This window comes from Anser brachyrhynchus (genome assembly GCF_964034855.1).
Source record: "Anser brachyrhynchus genome assembly, chromosome: 3".
Lineage (NCBI taxonomy): Eukaryota > Metazoa > Chordata > Aves > Anseriformes > Anatidae > Anser > Anser brachyrhynchus.
In genome coordinates this window covers 65,138,604-65,159,482 of record NC_137696.1, presented here as the reverse complement: position 1 = coordinate 65,159,482, position 20,879 = coordinate 65,138,604, and the positions used below count along the sequence as shown (strand labels likewise).

The 20,879-nt window shown below is 37.3% G+C and overlaps 1 protein-coding gene across 3 annotated transcripts in view; it reads right to left on the bottom strand.

Moving 5' to 3' along the window:
- HBS1L (HBS1 like translational GTPase) overlaps window positions 1-18,381 on the bottom strand; it is a 60,014-nt gene extending 41,633 nt beyond the window's left edge. Inside the window, exons 1-5 of one of the 3 annotated variants that reach the window (XM_080583801.1) lie at window positions 18,219-18,379; window positions 16,316-16,381; window positions 14,430-14,567; window positions 11,199-11,393; window positions 7,487-10,549 (exon numbers count right to left, since the gene is read on the bottom strand). In XM_080583801.1, coding sequence (XP_080439927.1) covers window positions 9,069-10,549; window positions 11,199-11,393; window positions 14,430-14,567; window positions 16,316-16,381; window positions 18,219-18,261 — 1,923 coding nt within the window. In that variant the 5' untranslated portion in view covers window positions 18,262-18,379 and the 3' untranslated portion in view covers window positions 7,487-9,068. Of the gene's footprint in view, window positions 1-7,486; window positions 10,550-11,198; window positions 11,394-14,429; window positions 14,568-16,315; window positions 16,382-18,218 lie in introns of those variants that run through there. The other 2 variants (XM_080583799.1, XM_080583800.1) reach the window with 2 other exon arrangements.
- Window positions 18,382-20,879: the final 2,498 nt, after the last annotated feature.

Genomic DNA, 20,879 nt, shown 5'->3' with positions numbered 1-20,879 from the left:
TTTTGTTTCCTGCTGTGGGGTAAGTGTTGGTTAGGAATGGTAAAGCTGAACACTCACTATTATTGAAGAACACTAACTGTCAATTCAATTAATTAGAAAAAAAAATAATTCTCACAGACAATACAAAAATCTGATCAATGACCTGATAAAAATGTATAAAATAATAAATTAGTCCTTGTATGAGATGTCTCTGTAGTCTTAATTTCAGAAAGACTATTTCCTTAAGTTATGTTTTCAAAGACGAGTATGTATTTACCATACAGTTTTCATATGAGTTGTACATAATTCTACAACCATTTTTCAGAACTTCGGAATCCTACAATGAAAACAACTTTTTATTTCTTTTCTAACTTTTTACATCTTTTAACCATTATAGTATTAATTCCATTAATTCCTCACACCAGCCTGCCTCATATTCTAATGATTCTGATTATTCAGAATGCTCATGCTGAACCAGCATTAGACTGACTGGTGTTCTCAGCACCGTATTTATCCAAATATGACAGTCCAATGCTATATAAACCAAGTATTTAGAACCTTGACATATTAATAATGGACATTCAATACTGTCTGTAAGTGTCTAAAGTTGTTTAATAAACACTTGGTCCACCCAGAATAAAAAGAAATACAAGAAGGAACTTTAACTTACTGCGCCCATTGCTATATTGACTTTCCAAAGATCTTCTTAAGAAGAAAACTGCCCTTCAACACTAACAAGGAATTTACAGATACATAGTTCTCACATGTTAACAGAGAAAATTCACGTATATGACAAATTGTTATGTATATGACAAAAAAATGTTTTACTAAAATAGGAAGTGAAGAGTGCATTACCTTGCAGACTTTCAATTAACAAGATTTTTAAAAACTGTGACTCCAACCATACCTTTCTTGCAACCCAGCAATCACATCTGAGATTTTTGTACATTTTTCACTTTACCTTCTAGAGACACCGAAAAAAGAAAATGGTGGTTGATCTTTACCATAATCTGAAAGGACTGATAATAGAAGGCCACTGTAAGAACAAGTAGAGCTACTGTTTCCCCAGGATCTCTGGTCCTTCTGAAATCCCAAATTTCTAAAAAGGATACAACCATTTTTAGTCTAAGCTCTCTTAGTTTCCAACCAAAATACCCAACTTTTATACATGATGTAGTCAATTGTGAAAATGATCAACTCTGCATTGGTGTATACTTTGTCTGAAAAAGGTAAACCATGCTAGTGTTAAAGGACCATAAAAGAAAACTCAGAAAACGCCTGGAGTGTCACTTTTTCCAGTGTAGGTGTACAATATATACAAGGAGAAGCTCAAAGAGGTATCTCAAAGGATTTTAAAAAGCTTTTCATTGCTGATGACACATTTTTCCCTGAAATAAGCCACTTCCTTTCTAAAACCCACACAGTACCTTATGTCAAGATTCAGTAACTTCTCTTAAAGTCTGTGTATACATTTTTCTTACCTAAAACACGGAAGTCTTAAATTCTCATTACTTTCCATGATTTAAGATCTATCATCAGTCATGTCAGATTTCAAACATTTCCACTCGGTAAAGAACATATTCTCCTTGTGACAGACTGAATACATGCAGTACCTGAGTATTACTAAGTACAACAGACTTAGCAAGCATTTGAGAACTGCTATTAGTGAATAATTAGCAAAGCCAATAGAAGTTGGGGGAAAAAAATTCTTCTGAGCCACATGGGCATAGCCAACTGATTTTCATGCATGACAAGTGGAAGTAAAACCTCAGGGTTTCTTCTTGGCTAGTGAAAATATATTGGACATTAAACTTCAGAATGTTTTTTTTCTCCAAGATTTATTTGGAATTGTCCCTAAAAATAAAATTGAAAAATATCAGTTCATGAGTTTTTTCAGTAAGATCTCCAACTTCACCTGCCCATAACAACACAGCAGAAGTGACCAAAGTTACCAGTTAATATCAATGTCCAACTGATATTCTGGCTATAAAGCCAGAAGACAAGTATTTGTCCTTGGACTGAGAAACCCTCATCATTATGGATCAAAACCAAACTTTGCTGCGTTCAACTGACTGAAAAGAAAAAGCTAATTACATTAAGTCACACTGTGGTAGCATTCGTGTTTTTTTTTCTAATCATTTTTTTTTTGGTGTAAAGCAAAAGTGAAGGAAGATATTTATACAGGAGAGGCGAAGAAAGAATTCTAGAAAATTGAAAGATAAACAATGTTAACAAAATGCAAGCTAAGCATCTAGTTGTTTTGCTTGTGGGCTGTATTCTTGAAACTGCCTAGACCATCTTCATAACTACGTCAATAATCTGAATACCTGCACTATTAATAAAAATCATAAATCAGCAATAAATGCCAGTGAAGAAATACACACTTCTTTGTTAACAGCCACAAAGCAGTACAGCCCAGTATTTAGAAAACTAGACTTGAGCTTGAGACCTGCATTCTATTCCTAGATTATCTGGCACATCATGAGTAAGGCTTTTCAACTTCCGGTGCCTTACTTTCAATTTTGCCTCTTTACTGCAAAACTTGTTTCTTGTCAAGCATTTATACATATAGCCCTGTAAAGGCCCCTGCTAGTCTTGAGAAACAACCATAATACAAAATAGCTGGTGCCCCCAAAGAGTTCAACTATGACAATGCCTTCCTTAAAAAAAAAAAAAGAAAAAAAGACTATATTCCTTGCTACCTACCACCTATCAAACTAACCATACTCAGTTCACAGTATTTTTTATTTCCTGCAAGGATGGCACATTTATAGAGATCTGACCTCCTTCTTGCTCATGCATCACTAAAACCAAAAATCTTAGTGTCATAAAGTGGTTAACAATTCCGTTAACAGTGCCTGAAATGGAATAGAATCTAGCTCACTCACCAGTATCTGTATTTGTTCTGAAATACTAACATGGGTAAAAAGAAATGAAAACGTAGTTTAGCCAGAAAAAGCAAACAGAAATTAAACAAATAAGCACAGAATGCAGATCCTTTTGACTAAGAAGGTACCATTTTTACATAAACATTTTTGAGAAATTTGAACTTTGCAGCTTCTCTGACTATAGTGAGAGCAAACATACTGCAACAGCGCACTTCAAGTTGGAATCTCTGAACATCACTAAGCAGTCACTGCTCGGAAAAAAGCAGACACCTGAGCAATGCTATGTATGTGAAGAACATCACTACCTAAAACAAACAAACAAACAAACAATACTAAGATTTCACTCTGATTTTATAGATGCAAAGAGACTCAAGATAGCCAATTGAAATATGAAGATAAGGTCCATCTTCATCTGCTATTGACGTGATAAATGAATACCTCACTAGTAAAAAAAAAAAAACAACCTTCTCTGGAGCACCCGTATTCTCATTATACACAATTCGCACTGTGTCTTCATAAATCTGTAATTTTTAGCAAGTTGTTCATGAAGCATGAACTCTCTTTTAAAATCTATTATTTTAATCTCTGAAGCCCACAACCACTTTACAAGTTCTGGTCATCTCCCATTCATTTTATTAACAGAACGTTGTATTTTATTAACAGAACGTTGTAGAGGGCAATGAGTTGCTTCCTAAAGGAATCTTACCAACACTAAATATCCAAATCTATTAATTGATCAAACCACAGACATGCCTCTAAAGTCAGAGACTATTGTTTCTAGCAGGCCATTTTTAAGTATGCAATATAATGTTTCCACAAACCAGATAACACACTTCTGTAACCACACAGACACCAGAAACTTAAGGACCATTTCATAAGAATCATTCATTTCCCAAAATCACCTTAATTCACAAATTGTAATTAGCTTTAACTGTTGGTTATTTAAAAAAAAAAAAAAAAAAGTACTTCAAAAGACAAGTCTACACAAAGGAGCAATTACTCAATTGCTGTAGAGTACAGCAGTACTAAAATTCAGACCCATTCTCATTAAATCATCCCATTATATCCAGTGATTGAGGAAGCACAAGAGAGCTGCTGAAAAGTAAATAAATCGCCAGTGGCTTTGATTGTTGTTTCATCCATGTTTTCTACTAGAGAATAAACACACACATTCCAGAAAAACAAACAAAAAAACCTTTTCTCTTACATCCCCACGGAAAAATCCTGTAATGTCAAAAACATTAGCACACAGAAGTATAGATAATTTGGAATAATGACATTTCCTCATCATCTAAACAGAAGATCGAACATTGTGAATTGAACATAAAATCCACTTAAGAGTTTATCAGCTGCCTGTATTTCAGAAAAAAAAAGGACGTTATCAATTAAAAATTACCTCAACTCTCAAAGAAACAAAACCAGATAAGCAACCACTTTCAATAGTTAGTGAATTATGAGATGAAATTTTGCTTTTTTTTCCCTTCCCAACCCCAACTCATAATCAACATTTAATATAAAAAATGTTTAAACAATAACTTTGCAAAACTGAACACTGAAGATTTCAGAGACACAGAAGACTGTATTTGACTAGTGCCCTTGTAAAAGGTACTGTAATTAACTACCTATACTCCATAAAAACAATTCATACCCTATCTTCATACAATTTCGCATAGCTATTCATTTTTGCAGCAGTAGTAGTTGCTCTGAAACTTTTTGCTTACGTTTTGAGTTTCAGAAATTGTTGATTTCTGAAAAATGTATTTGAATTACATGATCAGAGTAAAAAAGTCAGAACACAAAATTACACAGACTAACTCTCTGTACCAGCTAGTCTCTTCGAAATATTATTGTACAACAGTTCCAGAAATTCAAGTACCTGGCTGCTTCTGAAGTTTAAGATCCTGAGAATTGTCTGAACAATTCAAGGAGAAATTACTCATATAGCTATTTCTGAATAACAAATAAAAGCTAGATATGTGAAGTTTTAACGTCATGGTTTTAAAATCTGAATTTTATGCTTCTAACATCCTATCCTTTGAAAAAAACATCATTTTCTGTTGTGATTAAAAATAATCTATAACTATATTAAAATCACCGTCCAAAGCGTACAATGCAGCAATCATTTCTGATATCCCAGCAGGCACTGTTATTTTCCTACTCTTCTCGTATTTTATTTTGACTTTCAATTTGCCCAGATTTTCCAAAACAAGTTCAGATAGAAATCTAAATCAATTTACCCTAACTTTCCAAAACAAGTTCAGCTAGAAAAAGAAACTTAAAAGAGAAAAATGGAAGATGTATTCAGAAAGGTTGTTTTTTTTATTCAGCTGTAGTAGCTTGACTTTCTACTATAACAAAGAGCTAGTATTAGATAGCTTTTTAGAGCTTTTTTTCTTTCTTTCACTGATATCCTTTCCTTTCTAAGACCCTGATAAGGTTTGAAAATGCTATTAAGATGATCTAAGTAACTTCAAAAACCCATTTGTAACCAAAAGCCAACTGGAGCCCCAATACAGTATCTGAAGATGCACTACCATATACCAGTTTTTGCCTTACTTTCTCCAGAAGAATCCTCCATGAAAAGAATAATGCTGTGCAAACCTAGATAAGAATTACAGTCTGTTTCCACAACAGAAAAACTCATTATAGAACATTAAATTACAACTCCATTTCTAGTAGGTAGAAGAACAAGAAATTGTAATTAAGTCAGTACTTCAGAACATAGATTTTATTTAAGCACATAAAGCAATATCCAAAAGGCAAATTTATATAAAAAAATATTCAGCAGCCACTTAATTAAAAAATATGTACAAAATAAATTTAATGTACACAATACCTTAAGAGTATACAGTCCAACACCAGCAGGATTAGGTCTATGTAGCTTAAATATTATCTTTTGCATGTCTGTATTTGTCAACATAGACACAAGTATTTTACAATGTAAATACATGAATTCCAAAACAAATACTACAGCTAACTCATATTAGACAAAAACACATACTAGCTGTAAAACAGGGGGAAAATATATATATACACAAATCAATAAAATAAGCTTATTATTTTAAAGCATAAAACAGATAGACTGACAACTAAATCTAATGTTCATTAGGCAGACACTTCAGTGCAAAGACGGAGCAGAGCTCTTATGCAAAAATACCATATACGATAATATCATGCAGTATTGTAATCCTAGGACAATTTAAACTGTCACTGATAAAACAAACCTGGTTCTCATTATGGAAAATTTCAGGGAAATTAATGAATAACTAAGGAAATTATTAAAATACCTTTTTCATTTGAACAACATATTACCTTTGGTTTGAAAAAAAAATAAAATTTTGCAAACACTGAAATAAATCTCTGCTGAAAATTCACTGGAATTCAGGTTTATCCATCACATAGCTTTGCAGTGCTCAGCCTGCAGGTTTGTACTAATTTGAGGCTCATTTCAGGATTCAGTATTACAAACTGAAGAAAAAAATCCCTCCCCCCTCCTTATACACTGAACAGCATGTACTGCTTCTTCAACATCACTGACAACACAGATACATGCAAATGAAAAAATATTTATATATGAAAAGCTAGCTACCAAACAAGATCCAAAGTTGTTTACTAAGGTATCAATCCCATAGTAAGACCTCCTATAAACATATAACGCTGATGCCCTTTAGCTTCACTCACTTGTTCAAAGTCTAATCTACATGAAACCCATGCCAGAACTGATTTCCAAGTACTACACATTGCTACCTACTACTTGTACATACAACCCAAATGAACCCATGTAACATACATCTTGGTACATATCCAGTATTTTGCTCTGAAGTTATTACAAATGCTAAGAAGTCTGAGGCAAAGAACAGCAGTCAAGGGAATGAGAAAACAGACCAACAACAATGAAAAGTTCAAAAAGAACAAGAGAAAAGATTTAGAAGGAAAAAATAAAATTAAAAATGCATGTTATTAGAAAACTCTACCTACAAAAATGTTAATTAGAGCCCAAATAGTATTTGGAACATAAGAAAGCAAAAACATCTCATTGTATAGCCAGACATGCCTACATCAAGCTTTGGACTAATATTTTACTTTTAAAAAATATAATTTTCCTACTAGAAAAACATGAACCATTTTGGAAAATTTGAACTTTAATTATTAAACTTCTCCAAGTAAGCCATTTTGCCCCAGCAGGAAAAATACATTTCAACTTTATAGCAGTATGAAGTTAATAGCTGGACTAACTCCAGATAAACAGATTGCTAAAAAGTATTTAAGGCTGTTCAAAAATCAGAATTTGCTGTTAAGACTAACAAATGAAGCAAATAGTGTATATGTACAATCTGTAGCAGCCAGACCTCTACAACAGATCTTGAACAGGCACGTGACACTAACCAAGAAGGCTCCAGAAACTCTTTGGATGTTAGTTTATGGAGAAAAGGAGATCCTCAACAAAAAGGTGAAGAAAGCATATCAAGTCTGTTCCTGCTGATGAACTTATGAGAACATAGTATGTATGCTGGATTGTATTACTTACACTTCAATGCTTTAAGGCACTTGAACTAAGTACAGATACAGACAGCTCCATTTAACATGTAACCTAGAACATAAACACTGCAGCACTGCTATTAGATAAAACTTTTATTAGTAAGGATAAGAAATATCAATTTTATTCAAGAGGTCAGAGGTCAAACTGTCCTAAAAGTCAACATAACATAGTCAACATAGTCCTAAAAGACAACAGCTAGCATTACCAGATGAACGATCAAAATATACAGAACGTGAAATCTGTACCTGAGAGCACTGGAACGTATTTGTTTTGATTTAGAAAGAAAATTATAGTGCAACCTGAAGTCAAGAATAAGCCTCAGTTTTTGCATTCTTTTTGATACAACATGCTGAATGAAAACTAGACTTAAAATAGATTAAAATTTTATCTCCTGTTCCATACTAGCTGCCGAGTTTAGTAGGGATAAATGTATGGCAATAGAGTATACAAATGTATTTTATTTCTTTTTTTAGTTGCAGCAGTACCCTTATTGCACATATTGCTGATCAGGATCTAAAACACTGACATTGACATTGGAAGTATATTAAAAGAATTAATGTATACTAATAGAAAAATTGATACATACATGCAGTTACTAATTTGACTAACAAGGGCATCGGAATATGGTAACCAGCTAAAAAATTAAGTCCAAAATGTCCTGATTCTAATCTTCAGTGTAAAGCTTTAAAATAACAGTGATGGGTGCCAACAGTAGAAAAGAACACATGTTCACTAATATGGGAGTTTTCTTCAAAACATGCAAGAGGCAGATACAAACAGCACCTATGTTTTGCCCAAAATGTTTTTTTTTCCATTAAGCAAAGACTCCATGCTAAATTTGAAAGGAGAATTGTTATTCCAATACTTTTTCTGAAATACTTGAGAATAAACTGTAGAATCTACTAAAACTTCTTATGAAACACATGCCAGGTATTTATCTACAAAAAAACTCACATTTTGACAGCTGGTTGGAGAGTGGAAAGAGTGGGGAACGCAATTCTAACTTTGTTAACTTGCTCCCCAACAAATTTGGTCCTATCAAAAACTATACATGTCCTATTACAACCATTAATCAAAACCTGAGGTTAGTGACGTTTTTAAAAACTGAAGGTATTTCTGTTGTAATATTTTAAGTACAATAAAGACAGAAGAGAATAGCGACATTGAGTGGAAATAAATCAGTAACGAGTGGTAGTTCAGTAACATACCTTAGGAGAATATTTAGCTTTAAGAATATTCAATAGAACAGTTGTAATATAAACTGAGGTTCCCACTTCCCAAACTATACACCACATAGCAAAACTAAATTGTTTACAAAAATACTTCAGTGTTCTTCCCAACTATATACACACACACCCCTAGAGGGGTGTTTCAAGAAGTCTAAGAGTGTTTACAGAATTTTGTACATGAATTATCTATATACTAAAGTTCAAGACTTCATAAAAGTTAAAAATGTTAAATTGTCAGTGAAAATTAGGCAAAAATAAAAATATTCAGTGCAACACCTTAAAAGTTCACATACAGATTTGTTACCAATCTAGTAGTGAGAATTACCGTGTCAATTAAAAAGTTTAAAAATTCAATTCTGGATTATAAATAGGTCCTATTTTTTTTTCCAATATACCAAGATATAAACATCAATTATTTCACTTTTCTTTGCACTACTGTCTTGTAAATGCTTTTTGTTGTTTAGCTTTCACAATATCATCAGGAGATGCTGATTTGAAGTCAAACGGTGTTATGGCTGTTATAGGAGCAATTTCCTTGGGTTTTACATCTTGTACTTGTCTACTGTATAGGAAAGCTTTGTGGATACCAGTTGTGTGTCGCTTATATCCTTTTGGAGGATAACGAAGACATAAGGTTAAAGCAAAAGCTGAAGGTCTTGCACACAGAGCCTTCACCCATGAAAGAGACAAGTCCTGCCTCTTAGAAGTAAGCCCTCTTTTGATCTTTTTATTCGTTTTAGCAAAACCAGAACTTTTTCCCTGCTTTACTTTTAAATGTTTTGTTTCAGGAATTAAGATATTTGACTGTCCTATTACATTTTGTTCTGCAGATGCATCTGCATTTTTTAAAAGGACACTTAAATCAATGTTTGTTCTTTTAGAGGGCCTCAAATCAGTTACACTGAGCATGGAGACGTCCTTTTTTTCTTGAGTATTATCTACTTCAATAGCCTCTGCTATTAAATCAGAGAGTGATAAGTTCTCGACTTCCTTTAGTGGAGAAACTGTAGAGAGGGCTAGCGAAGACAAAGATCCTGTTAACTCTGGCATCCCACCTGAAGTCTGTGCTTGACTTACTAGTTGTGATAATGATGATGCTCCCAAACTCTTATCTGTGAGACTGGCTGTTGACTGGGTATAAAGATCAGCCAAAGAGTAACAGTGGCTTGCACCACTTTCCTGGTGCTCCTGAAGTAAGTCAGCCAATGATGTACTTCCAGACCTTAACACCGGCAAAGCAGCCATCTGTGAAGAGGGGCTTTCTTGTTTTCTACTTTGCGCAAGTGAAGAAAAATTTTCAAGTTCATTCTTTCTATCTGCAGTATTACTGACTTCATTATCAAGAGCCAATTTTCCTAAAGCACTTGATATACAAGGAGGACTATAAAAATTTGCATTACTATTACTATCAGAAACATTTAAGGAAACAAGAGGAATGCTGTCTTGAAGACTCAGAGAATCAGAAGCCACATTCTGCGTCAGCAAGGATTTTAAGTCCTGTGTCTCCTTGCTTTTGAACTTCTTAAAGGAAGAATTTCCAGATGGGTTACTTCCTATGCTAAAGCAAACATCTTCACTGTCAGGAATCAAACTTATTACATTAGCACTTTCTGGTAGTTGATTCTCTGCCTGATTATTCACAGGCTCACAAAGTGATCCTTTATACAAATCATCACTGAAAGGAGACAGAACAAGTGATGAGGATTTCGATCCTTCCTTTTCAGATGAAGGTACGCTGGATTTTTTAACATTAAGTAGCATTTTGTCATTTGCAACTAAGGAGTAACAAGCTGAACCAGCTTTGGCTGTCAAGTTTCCAAGCCCAGGTTTGCTGGTGTTGTCAGCAACATTTTCTACTGCACAAGAGAAACTGTCTTTATTAATAAATATTTCTGGACAACAAAGTAAGTCTCCTTACCTTACAATAGCCAATAATTTTCAGATGGAAGTGCAGTCACAACGAAACATCCATTTATTTTTTTTTTAAGTAGACAGCAGCAACAAAAATCAAGAAGAAACATGAAAAGGCATTTAATTACTAAGTGTTACTCACATATATCCACTGTTCTACAATTAAATTATGGTTATCTACTGAAATACTTAAGAAACTTTACAAATCAGCAAAGAAATGCCAGCAAAGGTTATGAAGATTTAAAGTATAAACAAAACCACAAGAGTTACTATTAAAACATTACCAAAAAAAAAAAAAAAAGGAGGCATTTGGGATGGGAGATATCAGCTCACCAAACAAATACTAAGTACAACTTAGGAAATGTATTCACACAATTAAGTCTTATATTAGAATACAGAAATTTACTGTGAAATGCAGATGGTTGCTTACAGTCAGAATTTAAGCCGAGACTAAGGTTTTGACTTCCAACTCAAGAAAAGCTACTGCTTCCTTTAAATGCTTTTTAGAACACAGAAATAGAAGTTGGTGTTTTTAAAACTTCCAATAAATTACTAATGCAACAATAATCACCTTCACAGCTTGTGAAGCCAAAATTAAATTGTACATAGAAATGAATCATCTTGAATCCAAACAATTAAATAGTAGTATACCTTTTGTCGTCTTTCCTACAATCATAGCATCCTCATTGTGGGTCTTCACATTTTGCTTACTGCCTTGGGAAAGCACAAGATCCAAGGCCTTCTGTACATCAAATTTACTATCCAGTACTGCTTGCACCATTGTTTGCTCTGGTACAGACTCTGCCAAAACTTCTCTCATTTGATCAAGGCATGAATTAAGACGGGCTATAAAAGACAAATAACTGTTATAAACTGGCACAAAATAAAGTCTTAATAGAGCAGCCTACAAACACCATGCATCTGATTTCTTACCATGATAAATTTTACCCAAAAACCCTGGAGAATATTTGACTCATTTCAACTATTGCTACAAGGAACATATTACTGACTACTATATATTCATTAAAGTCTCATCATTGAAAAATCTTAATGTACAATTGACTGCAGAGATGAAATACAAATAATCACCTTAAATGGGATTCTGCATTGACTTACTAAATGACTTTGAATAACTTTAACAGCACACTTTAAGTGTTTACAGGTGCTATAATTTAGATCTAAAATAAAACAGCATTTTTGGGACCCTCAGGCCCTAACAAAAAATAAATAAATACTAGCATCCCTGGATCAACATGTCAGCTCTTTGAAATTACCTGCAACCTTTACCTTTCTTAAAACTGTAAAACATCTTTTGGATCATAAAATCCCATTTTATCTGCACCATATTTCTATGTAGGAATACAGAAATATGGTACAGATAAAATGAAATTTTATGAAAAAATGTCATAGAATGTAAAGGGAAATTAAAACAGAACTTAAATAATCAAATCTTAAAGTGAAAAAATATATAGAAGCTATTTTCAATTTTCAGAATTTGAGCATAGCTCACAGTGAAAGAAAGTATACAACTTGGTAAGCAAACTTTCTTAAGTTAAAGTAGACAGTAAAATTGCCAACTAAAATAAACCTTATTATGTCTTGACTTTCCACACAACTGGAGACTGAATATTCATGAGGCTGCCATTCACTGGAAGTAGTGTTCTTATCAGATACAAACACAACAGAAGAAAATCTTGAAAATCATGAATGTCTTCTGCCAGTTCGGATTTCAGGAAGACGACTAAACAACAGGAAGAAAACTGCCCGTTCTTTATTTGAACACCTCCTCAAAGATGGGGAGGATTAAAGAACTCTACTGAACAAATCCAGCACCACAGAACTCCAGCTTCCACGAGGTTACTTAAATCAGCTGCCTTGATCCATAACGCAAACAGCAAGTCTATGCTTCCCTGCATTTGCTCTTCAAAACAAGTACGGGCAGAGCCCTGGACAATGTGTTTGCTGGCCATTTTGCAGGTCCTGAGGGAACTTGCGGATTATAGTTCCTAAGCTGCTATCCGTCATATTTGAGAAGTTGTGGCAGTCCGGTGAAGTTCCCTCTGACTGGAAGAGGGAAAACAGAACCCCCATTTTAAAAAAGGGAAAACAGGAAGACCCAGAGAACTGCAGACCAGTCAGTTTCACCTTTGTGCCTGGTAAGATCATGGAGCAGATCCTCCTGGAAACTATCATAAGGCACGTGGAAAATAACGAGGTGACTGGTGACAGCCAGCATGGCTTCACTAAGGGCAGACCATGCCTGACAGGTTTGGTGACCTTCTACGACATGGTTACAGCACTGGTGAATAGGGAAAGAGCAACTAACATCATCTACCTGGGCTTGTGAAAAGCATTTGACGCTGTCCCCTATGACATCCTTGTCCCTAAATTGGAGAGACATGGACTTGACAGATGAACCATTCGGTGGGTAAAGAATCAGCTGGATGGTTGCACTCAAAGAGTTGCGGTCAACAGCTCAATGTCCAGGCGGAGACTGGTAACAAGTGGTGTTCCTCAGGGGTCACTGCTGGAACCAGTGCTGTTTAACATCGGTAACATGTACAGTGGGATTGAGTGTACCCTCAGCAAGTTTGCTGATGACACCAAGTTGCACGCTGGAAGCATGGGATGCCATCCAGAGGGACCGGAACAGGCTTGAGAGATGGGCCTTTGTAAACCTCATGAAGTTCAACAATGCTCAACATGAGCTAGCAAAGTGCACTTGCAGCCCAGAAAGCCAACCAAACCCTGGGCTACATCAAAAGAAGCGTGGCCAGCAGGGTGAGGAAAGTGATTCTCCCCCCCTCCTCTGGTCTCAAAAACCCAGTCTACTGTGTTGTCTAGACTACCTTTATCCACAGACTGACTGACTGTTTTTTAAGTTACCCTATGCAGCATTAATTCCTGCTGCAAAAACGTGTTTATTACACCCCAATTTAACAGATTTACCCATATGTCTGCATATTATCATAGGTTTTACCAATTTACTTGATACTGAATCTAGATTTGTCTATTGTTACAGAATTTTCTGCAAGTTCTGTTTTAAATAACAAATTTCATTCATACGTTTTATTGTCTGTTCATTCACCGATACACTTTACCTTGTGCTTATTAACATCATAAAAATAATCCTGAATATTCCCAAAAAATTAAGAACTAAATTAGCTATTAATACTTAGGAAAGAGACTTGTGAATCTTTTTTTCACAAAACATTTAATTAAGCTAACAGCTAGCAGGTTTAAAAAACAAAAGCAAGTATTTTTTCCCACATCAATCAGCGTGGAACTTTGCTTGGAACCTGGAGCTCACAGCTGCAGGACTGAATGGAAACCAAGGTCCAGTGGGTTCAAAACAATATTAGATAAGACTGGAGAGGATACAGGAATCTAGAGACACTGTTTCAAGGAAATGCATGATTTAGAAAATCTCTCAAATACTCCTAACTGCAATAATTTGGAATGTAATAGAAGCAAGAGACTATTCTATAAATACTCTGTTTTTTATACTCTCCCCTAGTCATCCATTTTTAAAGTCAAAATATTGAGCTAGATGTCTGAAACAGTACAGCTGTTCTTATGTTTGAATTTCATATCAAATCTCATCATTTCCAATTATAAACTAAGACCATATTTCAGTGTATGCAAGCAAGTTACAAGCAGCACACAAAAGGTAGTTACAAATTTGAAGAACCACCACCAATGCTACTGTTCATGAAGTGTGCTGCTCTAACACCAGCTTACAAAATAATGCTATTCTAGTACCGGATTACAAAATAGTGAACGCGAGTCTTTCATGTAATAAACACTGACCTAGGATTATTTTAGTTAGTCTTTAAGTCATAAAAGAGATTCATCTGAGAACTATTATTTTTCTATAATTACCTCTATCAACTTCATCCAACTGATGATTGGATGCAAAATAACCAGCAGTATCTTCTGTACCTTCGTAGCCATATTCTTCTTCTAATGGCTCAGCACATGTTGCTGGTTTGTCTCGTCTTGAGTAGATAAACTGAGCGGCTATATTAGGTTAAAAAAAAAAAAGTAAAAAAACACAAGTATTAAAACAATTCAACTATTTCTTCCTTCAAAAACAAAACCTATCTACAAGAAAAAAAGTTAGGATGCTGACCAGTTTTCACCCAAGTGAAAAGACAGGCTGGACAATACCCTTGTATCTGTCTATGTAACGCAATTATTCTACAAAGTTCAGTACACAAATAGAAAAATATATTCCAGGTATGAAAAACTATTTTTCATACTGAAAAGGCCATACCTATGGCCTAATGTCTTCATAACCTTACTCCACTTTTTTTTTTTTTTCCTTTTTAACTCAGTGCCAGCAAAAAAAAATAGCATGAAAATAAATGCTGCTTTTACAGTATTGCACTGCCAAACTATTGATAACAGTTTAACTCAGTTGAGCACATTCTTCTTTTTGTGGAATTTCATTGGAAACACAGGTCATGAGTTAAAATGTACATTCACACCAAACTTTTAACAGGTGCATAATTCCATTCTGATTTAACAGCACATTAACATATATACAGACATATATACACAGCTCGTGCTGAACAGGAGCTCGTGACATACTCTCAGAAATGTACAAAGCATAACATCAACTGATGTCCTTATGTTTCTGATGTCCTTGTAAATTTAATATTCTACCAAGCTCAGAAATACTTACTGAAACCACATGCAATATCCAGAAGTAGTATTACCTTAGCAACTGTTTCCCAAACACATACTATTGCATATTCAATCACCATAACTGAAGCAACTATTAACATTAAAAGACTACTATATTAAAAGACTACTATATTCTGTATACAAAGAATTACATAGAAAGAATCCTTCAGAAAATTATAGTGCACAAACACCAGAATTAATTTTGCGATTTAGCAGTTTATACATTACAAGAGTTCATCAACAAATATAAAACTTATTAATATAAAATCTTATTTCTTAGCAAATGTCTGCAAAATCCTAGCAGTTAAACTTAGAAATTGAATATGAGACCATCGTAATTTAAATCAGGAAGCGTGACTACAAATAACAAGAATACACACCTTGATTAGCTTATCTAAAAAGAACAGGATGACAGAGGAACAGACTTTTAAAGACCTAATTAAATCAAGTACCTGTGGCCAGAGGCCACAGACTACATCACAGATGCAGTGGGTTTAGATCCAGTCAAGTTACCTGCAGTAGCACAGCTTCACATAAACATCAGCTATACTATTTTTTGGAGCTTACTCAGCTCTAGAAACACTGCCAAAGCTGGGGAAACCCTGAATAATCTTTCAGAGAATTGTGTGATGAACACAACCTCATGGTTTTACAGTCAAATTGAATTCAGCTAGGCTCCGCCACTCCAATCACATCCTACTCAAGCACGCAGCATCACTATATTTGCTCCTATTTTGCGATGTTCCCAAAGCTCAGAGACTTTTTAACACCGTGCAATCTTGCATGAGAACAGAAGCAACTGAGGACTGGCGGTGCATCCAACAGTAAGACTCCTTGCCAAACTTTTATTCAAAGTTGTGTATGAGATGTCAAATACCAGGAGCAGAATCACAGCTGCCAAGCCCAGCCAAGTCCTACTGACACTTTTTAAAGACACTATACGTTTTAAGACCATCAACACATCCCCATAAACCAGGTTTTTACATCTTCAGGTACATTCTGACCATCCATTATCCAAGATAATAAAATGGCATGATTGAACACGTAGACAGTACTTGTATGTAATTACTGGAACTAACCTGTTGAAGGAGAAATGCAATAGTCATCTTCTACTGATTGGCCATACACATCATCATCTTCAAAATCTATGAAGCAAAACCATTAAGATTAGTCTGCACAATTTCTAAGTATTTCATGCATTGGTTCAAATGACAGTTTTCATATAAGGTATTAAGTATTTCAGAAGTAAGTACTGTTAATTTGCCTGGGTAAGAAATTCAATGCTGCAACAACAGAATTGGTTTTCTCTTTAGAGAACAGAATTAAGAATTTAATACTCTATTCCTTAGCTGAAAACTTTTTAAAGTTGCAATGCTTCACAGCTCCTCCTTCATCATCTCCTTTGGAAGACAGCCATCATAAGCCAAACTCAACTTTCTACAGTTCTACAGGCTTTTAACCATAGCGCTTCTCTTGATATTTTTGTTTGACATCTCAGTAGTCTAACCACAGAGAGATCCCTATTTCAGTAACTCACATTGGTATTTCTACTCCATACTTATCAACTTCTCACCTTTCTTCTCCGGTCTATCCTTATGGTCACCCACCTGTTAACTCACGTTCAGCAAGGCAAAAATGCAATTCACAATTCCCTTTGACTACGCAAAATTGTCTCAACCAAAGAGGAAGAATCCTATTCACCTACCTACACATAGACATACACTCTCTCTATTAAGAAAATAAAAATCATATCTAGAATTATTAATCAGGAATCACAATGAGAAAGTAAACTATTTCCAAATAAAAAATAAATTATTCTAATATTATGTAAGTCTTGAAAATAAATTTGCACTTGTCACTAAATAGGAATGAAATACATGAAGAACATGTTTAAGGATGTTATTGCACATGCTTGACAGGTTAACTGATAACGTGTATTTTTGTTTATTGAGTTGTGTTTTTTTTTTTTTTCAAAGAGTGAAAGGTAAAAGCTAGCAGCTAAAAAGAAATTCTGTACTCTGATATCAACTTAACAACCACTGAGCTGGGACATTACAAACATCATATCCATCCAAAAGAGTCAGGGAATTATTTGGTAATTTATTAGGTATACTTGCACTAGTATAACCCGCAAGGCAGGCCGTGCAATGGTAATGGTTCACACGGATTTAAATGACTTGCCCCAAAGTTGCAAAAACATGGCACAAAACCCAACTATGCACTTTGCAAGAAATGTTCAGTGGACAGGTGCAATGTTTTGTATCTGACAGAGTGGCAACAAAATAGCTGCTCCCATACCAAGGTGCTATCTGAAACAGTACCAAGTGGAAGTAGGTCTATTTTTCCACACCCAGAGCCAACACAAACAAAACCTTTGAGTGAAGGGCGCAATTGACAGTTTGCCTAAATTAATGGGACGGGAAACAAAGAAAGCCTGCAGGTAAGCACCAAACTCTGACATAAGCTTGCAGGGAACGAATGAGCTGTCGAGTGAAACGTGACAGAGAAGGTGGCTCTTCCTCAGACGCTCAGCTCCATCTTTAGGACAACACCTCCATGTTCTGGCCGAATATCAGCACTCCATTGCCAGGGCCGGCCCAAGACCACAAACTTTCCCAAGCCCGCAGCGGGGCCGGCTCGGTTACACCTGGGCCGGCTTTCAAACCACTCCCACGCCTCCGGGAGGCGGTCGCTGCCGGGGGGCAGGCGAATCACCCCGCCGCGCCTCGGCCCAGCGCGCCGGGGCCGTGCTGTCCCCGGCCGGGGTGCGAGGCCTCGCCCAGAGCCTCGCCCAACCCCCGCGGGAGGGGAGGGGGCCGCCTCTGCCCTCCCACGGCCCCGGCAGCCCCCCGGCCCCCCTCCGGCACCGGGCCCGGCCCCGCCGCGGAGGCTGCCACGGCCCCACGGGGACGGAGCGGGGGCGGCGTCCGAGGAGGGGGGGAGGCCCCCGCAGCTCCGCCGGCGGCCGCTGCCCGCCACTACCTTCGTCGTAGTTGTAGCCTCGGACGTTCCTGTGCCGGGACATGATGGCGGCGGGCGCCTCGCTTGCCCGCGCTGGCGCTGGCACGGCGGGACTAGGGCGCCATGTTGGTCTCCGCCGGGCCGGGACGAATCATCCTGCGCATGCGCGCCCAGGCCCCTTCCGCCCCCGTCGAGCCCTCGCGCATGCGCGGTGCTTCCACCCCCCCCGCCTGTCACGGCCGCTGCACGGCTGGCAACGGGGGGGGGGGGGGAGGGGAGAGGGAAGGGAAGGGAAGGGAAGGGAAGGGAAGGGAAGGGAAGGGAAGGGAAGGGAAGGGAAGGGAAGGGAAGGGAAGGGAAGGGAAGGGAAGGGAAGGGAAGGGAAGGGAAGGGAAGGGAAGGGAAGGGAAGGGAAGGGAAGGGAAGGGAAGGGAAGGGAAGGGGGCTGCTCCCCTCACACGCTGCCCATCAGCACTCAGCCATCCGACCCCGCTGTTTTGACATTTGAAGTGTGACCCTCTGTGTCTATGACATTACTCATTAAGCACAAAGGTGATAAACTGCTGGAACTGTGCGTGTATAAGCATTTATATTTATAAGCATCTATATTTAAGGTCACCGAAATCTGAAACAGTTGCATCTGTGAAGACAGCTCAGTATTCTGGGTTGGCATGAATTCGCTGGAGGGAACGCTCATTTGAACGCACTCAAAACACTGTCTCCATCATTGTGTACTGCGGGGCTGGAGAGGCTTAGACACGTGCTGCAAGTGGGGTTACTTGGTCACCAGCAACCAATGCAGCCCAGCAGCTGACCAGCTTAAACTGGTGGCTGTAGGTAAATGCAGGCTGCATTGTGTAGCGTTGCTATTGGCAGCATTAAATGCCAATACTTTGAGGAGTTGGGTTCTGTGGTGTTCTTGGTCTGACTTCATTGCCATGTGATGACAGGCACCACCTAAAAGCCAGTTAGGCCAGGTAGTGCAAGCACACGCCTATAGCAGCAGCAGCACAGGGAGGTCGCAGGCCCACTGGTGCTCCCAGGCCTCGGTAGCACAGGTGTGCCTCTGCTGAGCTCCAGCTCGACCGCCTCTGCTCCTTCTCCTCTCCGTGGCTCAGCTGTTCCCACATGCTCACGTGCTGCTGGGTAGGCGATCTCACCAATATTTCTCAAGTCAGATGTCTCTACCTTCCTGTTGAGACCTCTAATATTTCATTTACCATTTTCTTGTCCTCCTCAGACACTGCCACAAATCCGGCCTCCTCCAGCCACTTGCATGGCCCAGATGTCCCCAGATATCCCACCTTCCAGACACACATCCCCACAAGCACGCCCCTGGTTTTCCAGCCAGCACCCAGCTATCGTCTTGTCCCCTCCCACAAGCCAAAACTGTCACTATCTGCTCCACATCCTTCCTTGTCACCGCCGGAGGCAGGGTGTGTTAAACATAAGCCAAAGTTTGTGTTCATATACAAATTGTATGCAAATGTGCAGATTGTTTCCTTGTGTTATTTGCATATTTCTAATTAATCTGTACAGAACAGCACATGCAGCTGCACAAACTTATGATCTGTACAACGTCTTTCACATGGTGCTAAGATTAAAGGGGAGGTGGAAATAAAAATTTCTAATTACTGTTGTTGTACTGATGACCTTCAGTGACACAAATATTCTCTACAGCAGAGGTTTGACAGGAGTTGTGTTAATCGCTATCAGTCCCAATCTCTTGATATGGGTCAAAGATACAGAAGTGAAGAATTGCCACCATGCATTATGATTTAACATTACACTCTTGCTGTATGTTAAGTTCTACATGGTACAAAACATCCTTTGGGAGGTCTTGAGTGTTTTCAAATCCTATTTTTAAAGGATTAAGGCTGTTTACAAAAATTTACTAAAACCATTTGTAACAGTAGTGATTCCCAGCAGAAATGTGTGAAATTTCTAAATAGCTCTTTCCCATTGCTGCTGATAGCAGCGGAAGTCAACAACTAGATGAGCAGACTGATATGTTCAAAATAAGTTTGCAATGGGAATGTTTGTAGAAAATTCTAAGATGTGAGGCCACATCCTTTAAAGGTTTGTGTAACAGTGTGTAGAGCTGTGGCAGTATCCCCTGTTGAGTGACACACTTCCAAATTCAAAAAATGATTCCAGCATGTACTATCTGAGCCTTTAGTAAGGTAACTTAAGATCTTGTAGCACTACTACCCTCACAACATCCTCCCAGTCTGCCTCCAACAGCTCTAACTTGGAAATAGCAGCTTCTTCAGCCTCCAAAATTACTTTGATCCCATTTTTCAAATGTTAAATGTCCAATAAATGGTACTCATGTAAATTTAGAATTTTTTTCTCTTTCAAGTAGTAACATTTCTCATTTAAAACCTGACCATCATATTCCAAAGATGTTTCTTTTATCCTTTCTAATCACACTTTTTACACAAATCACCAGCTGCTTATCAACTAATCATCTTTTCATGTTTGAATTTTATGTTCACATTCAGCATGTTATCGCTCTTGATTTTCAGGGACTGTGACCCCTGCAGATACAACCCACGTTTCATTTGCTTGATATTCAAATGTAACATTGTTTTCAAGATTTCAAAATTAATATTTAAAAGAAGAAAAAAAGATGATAGCATTAAAAAATACAAAGATTATCTAAGCCCAGTGTAGGAGACA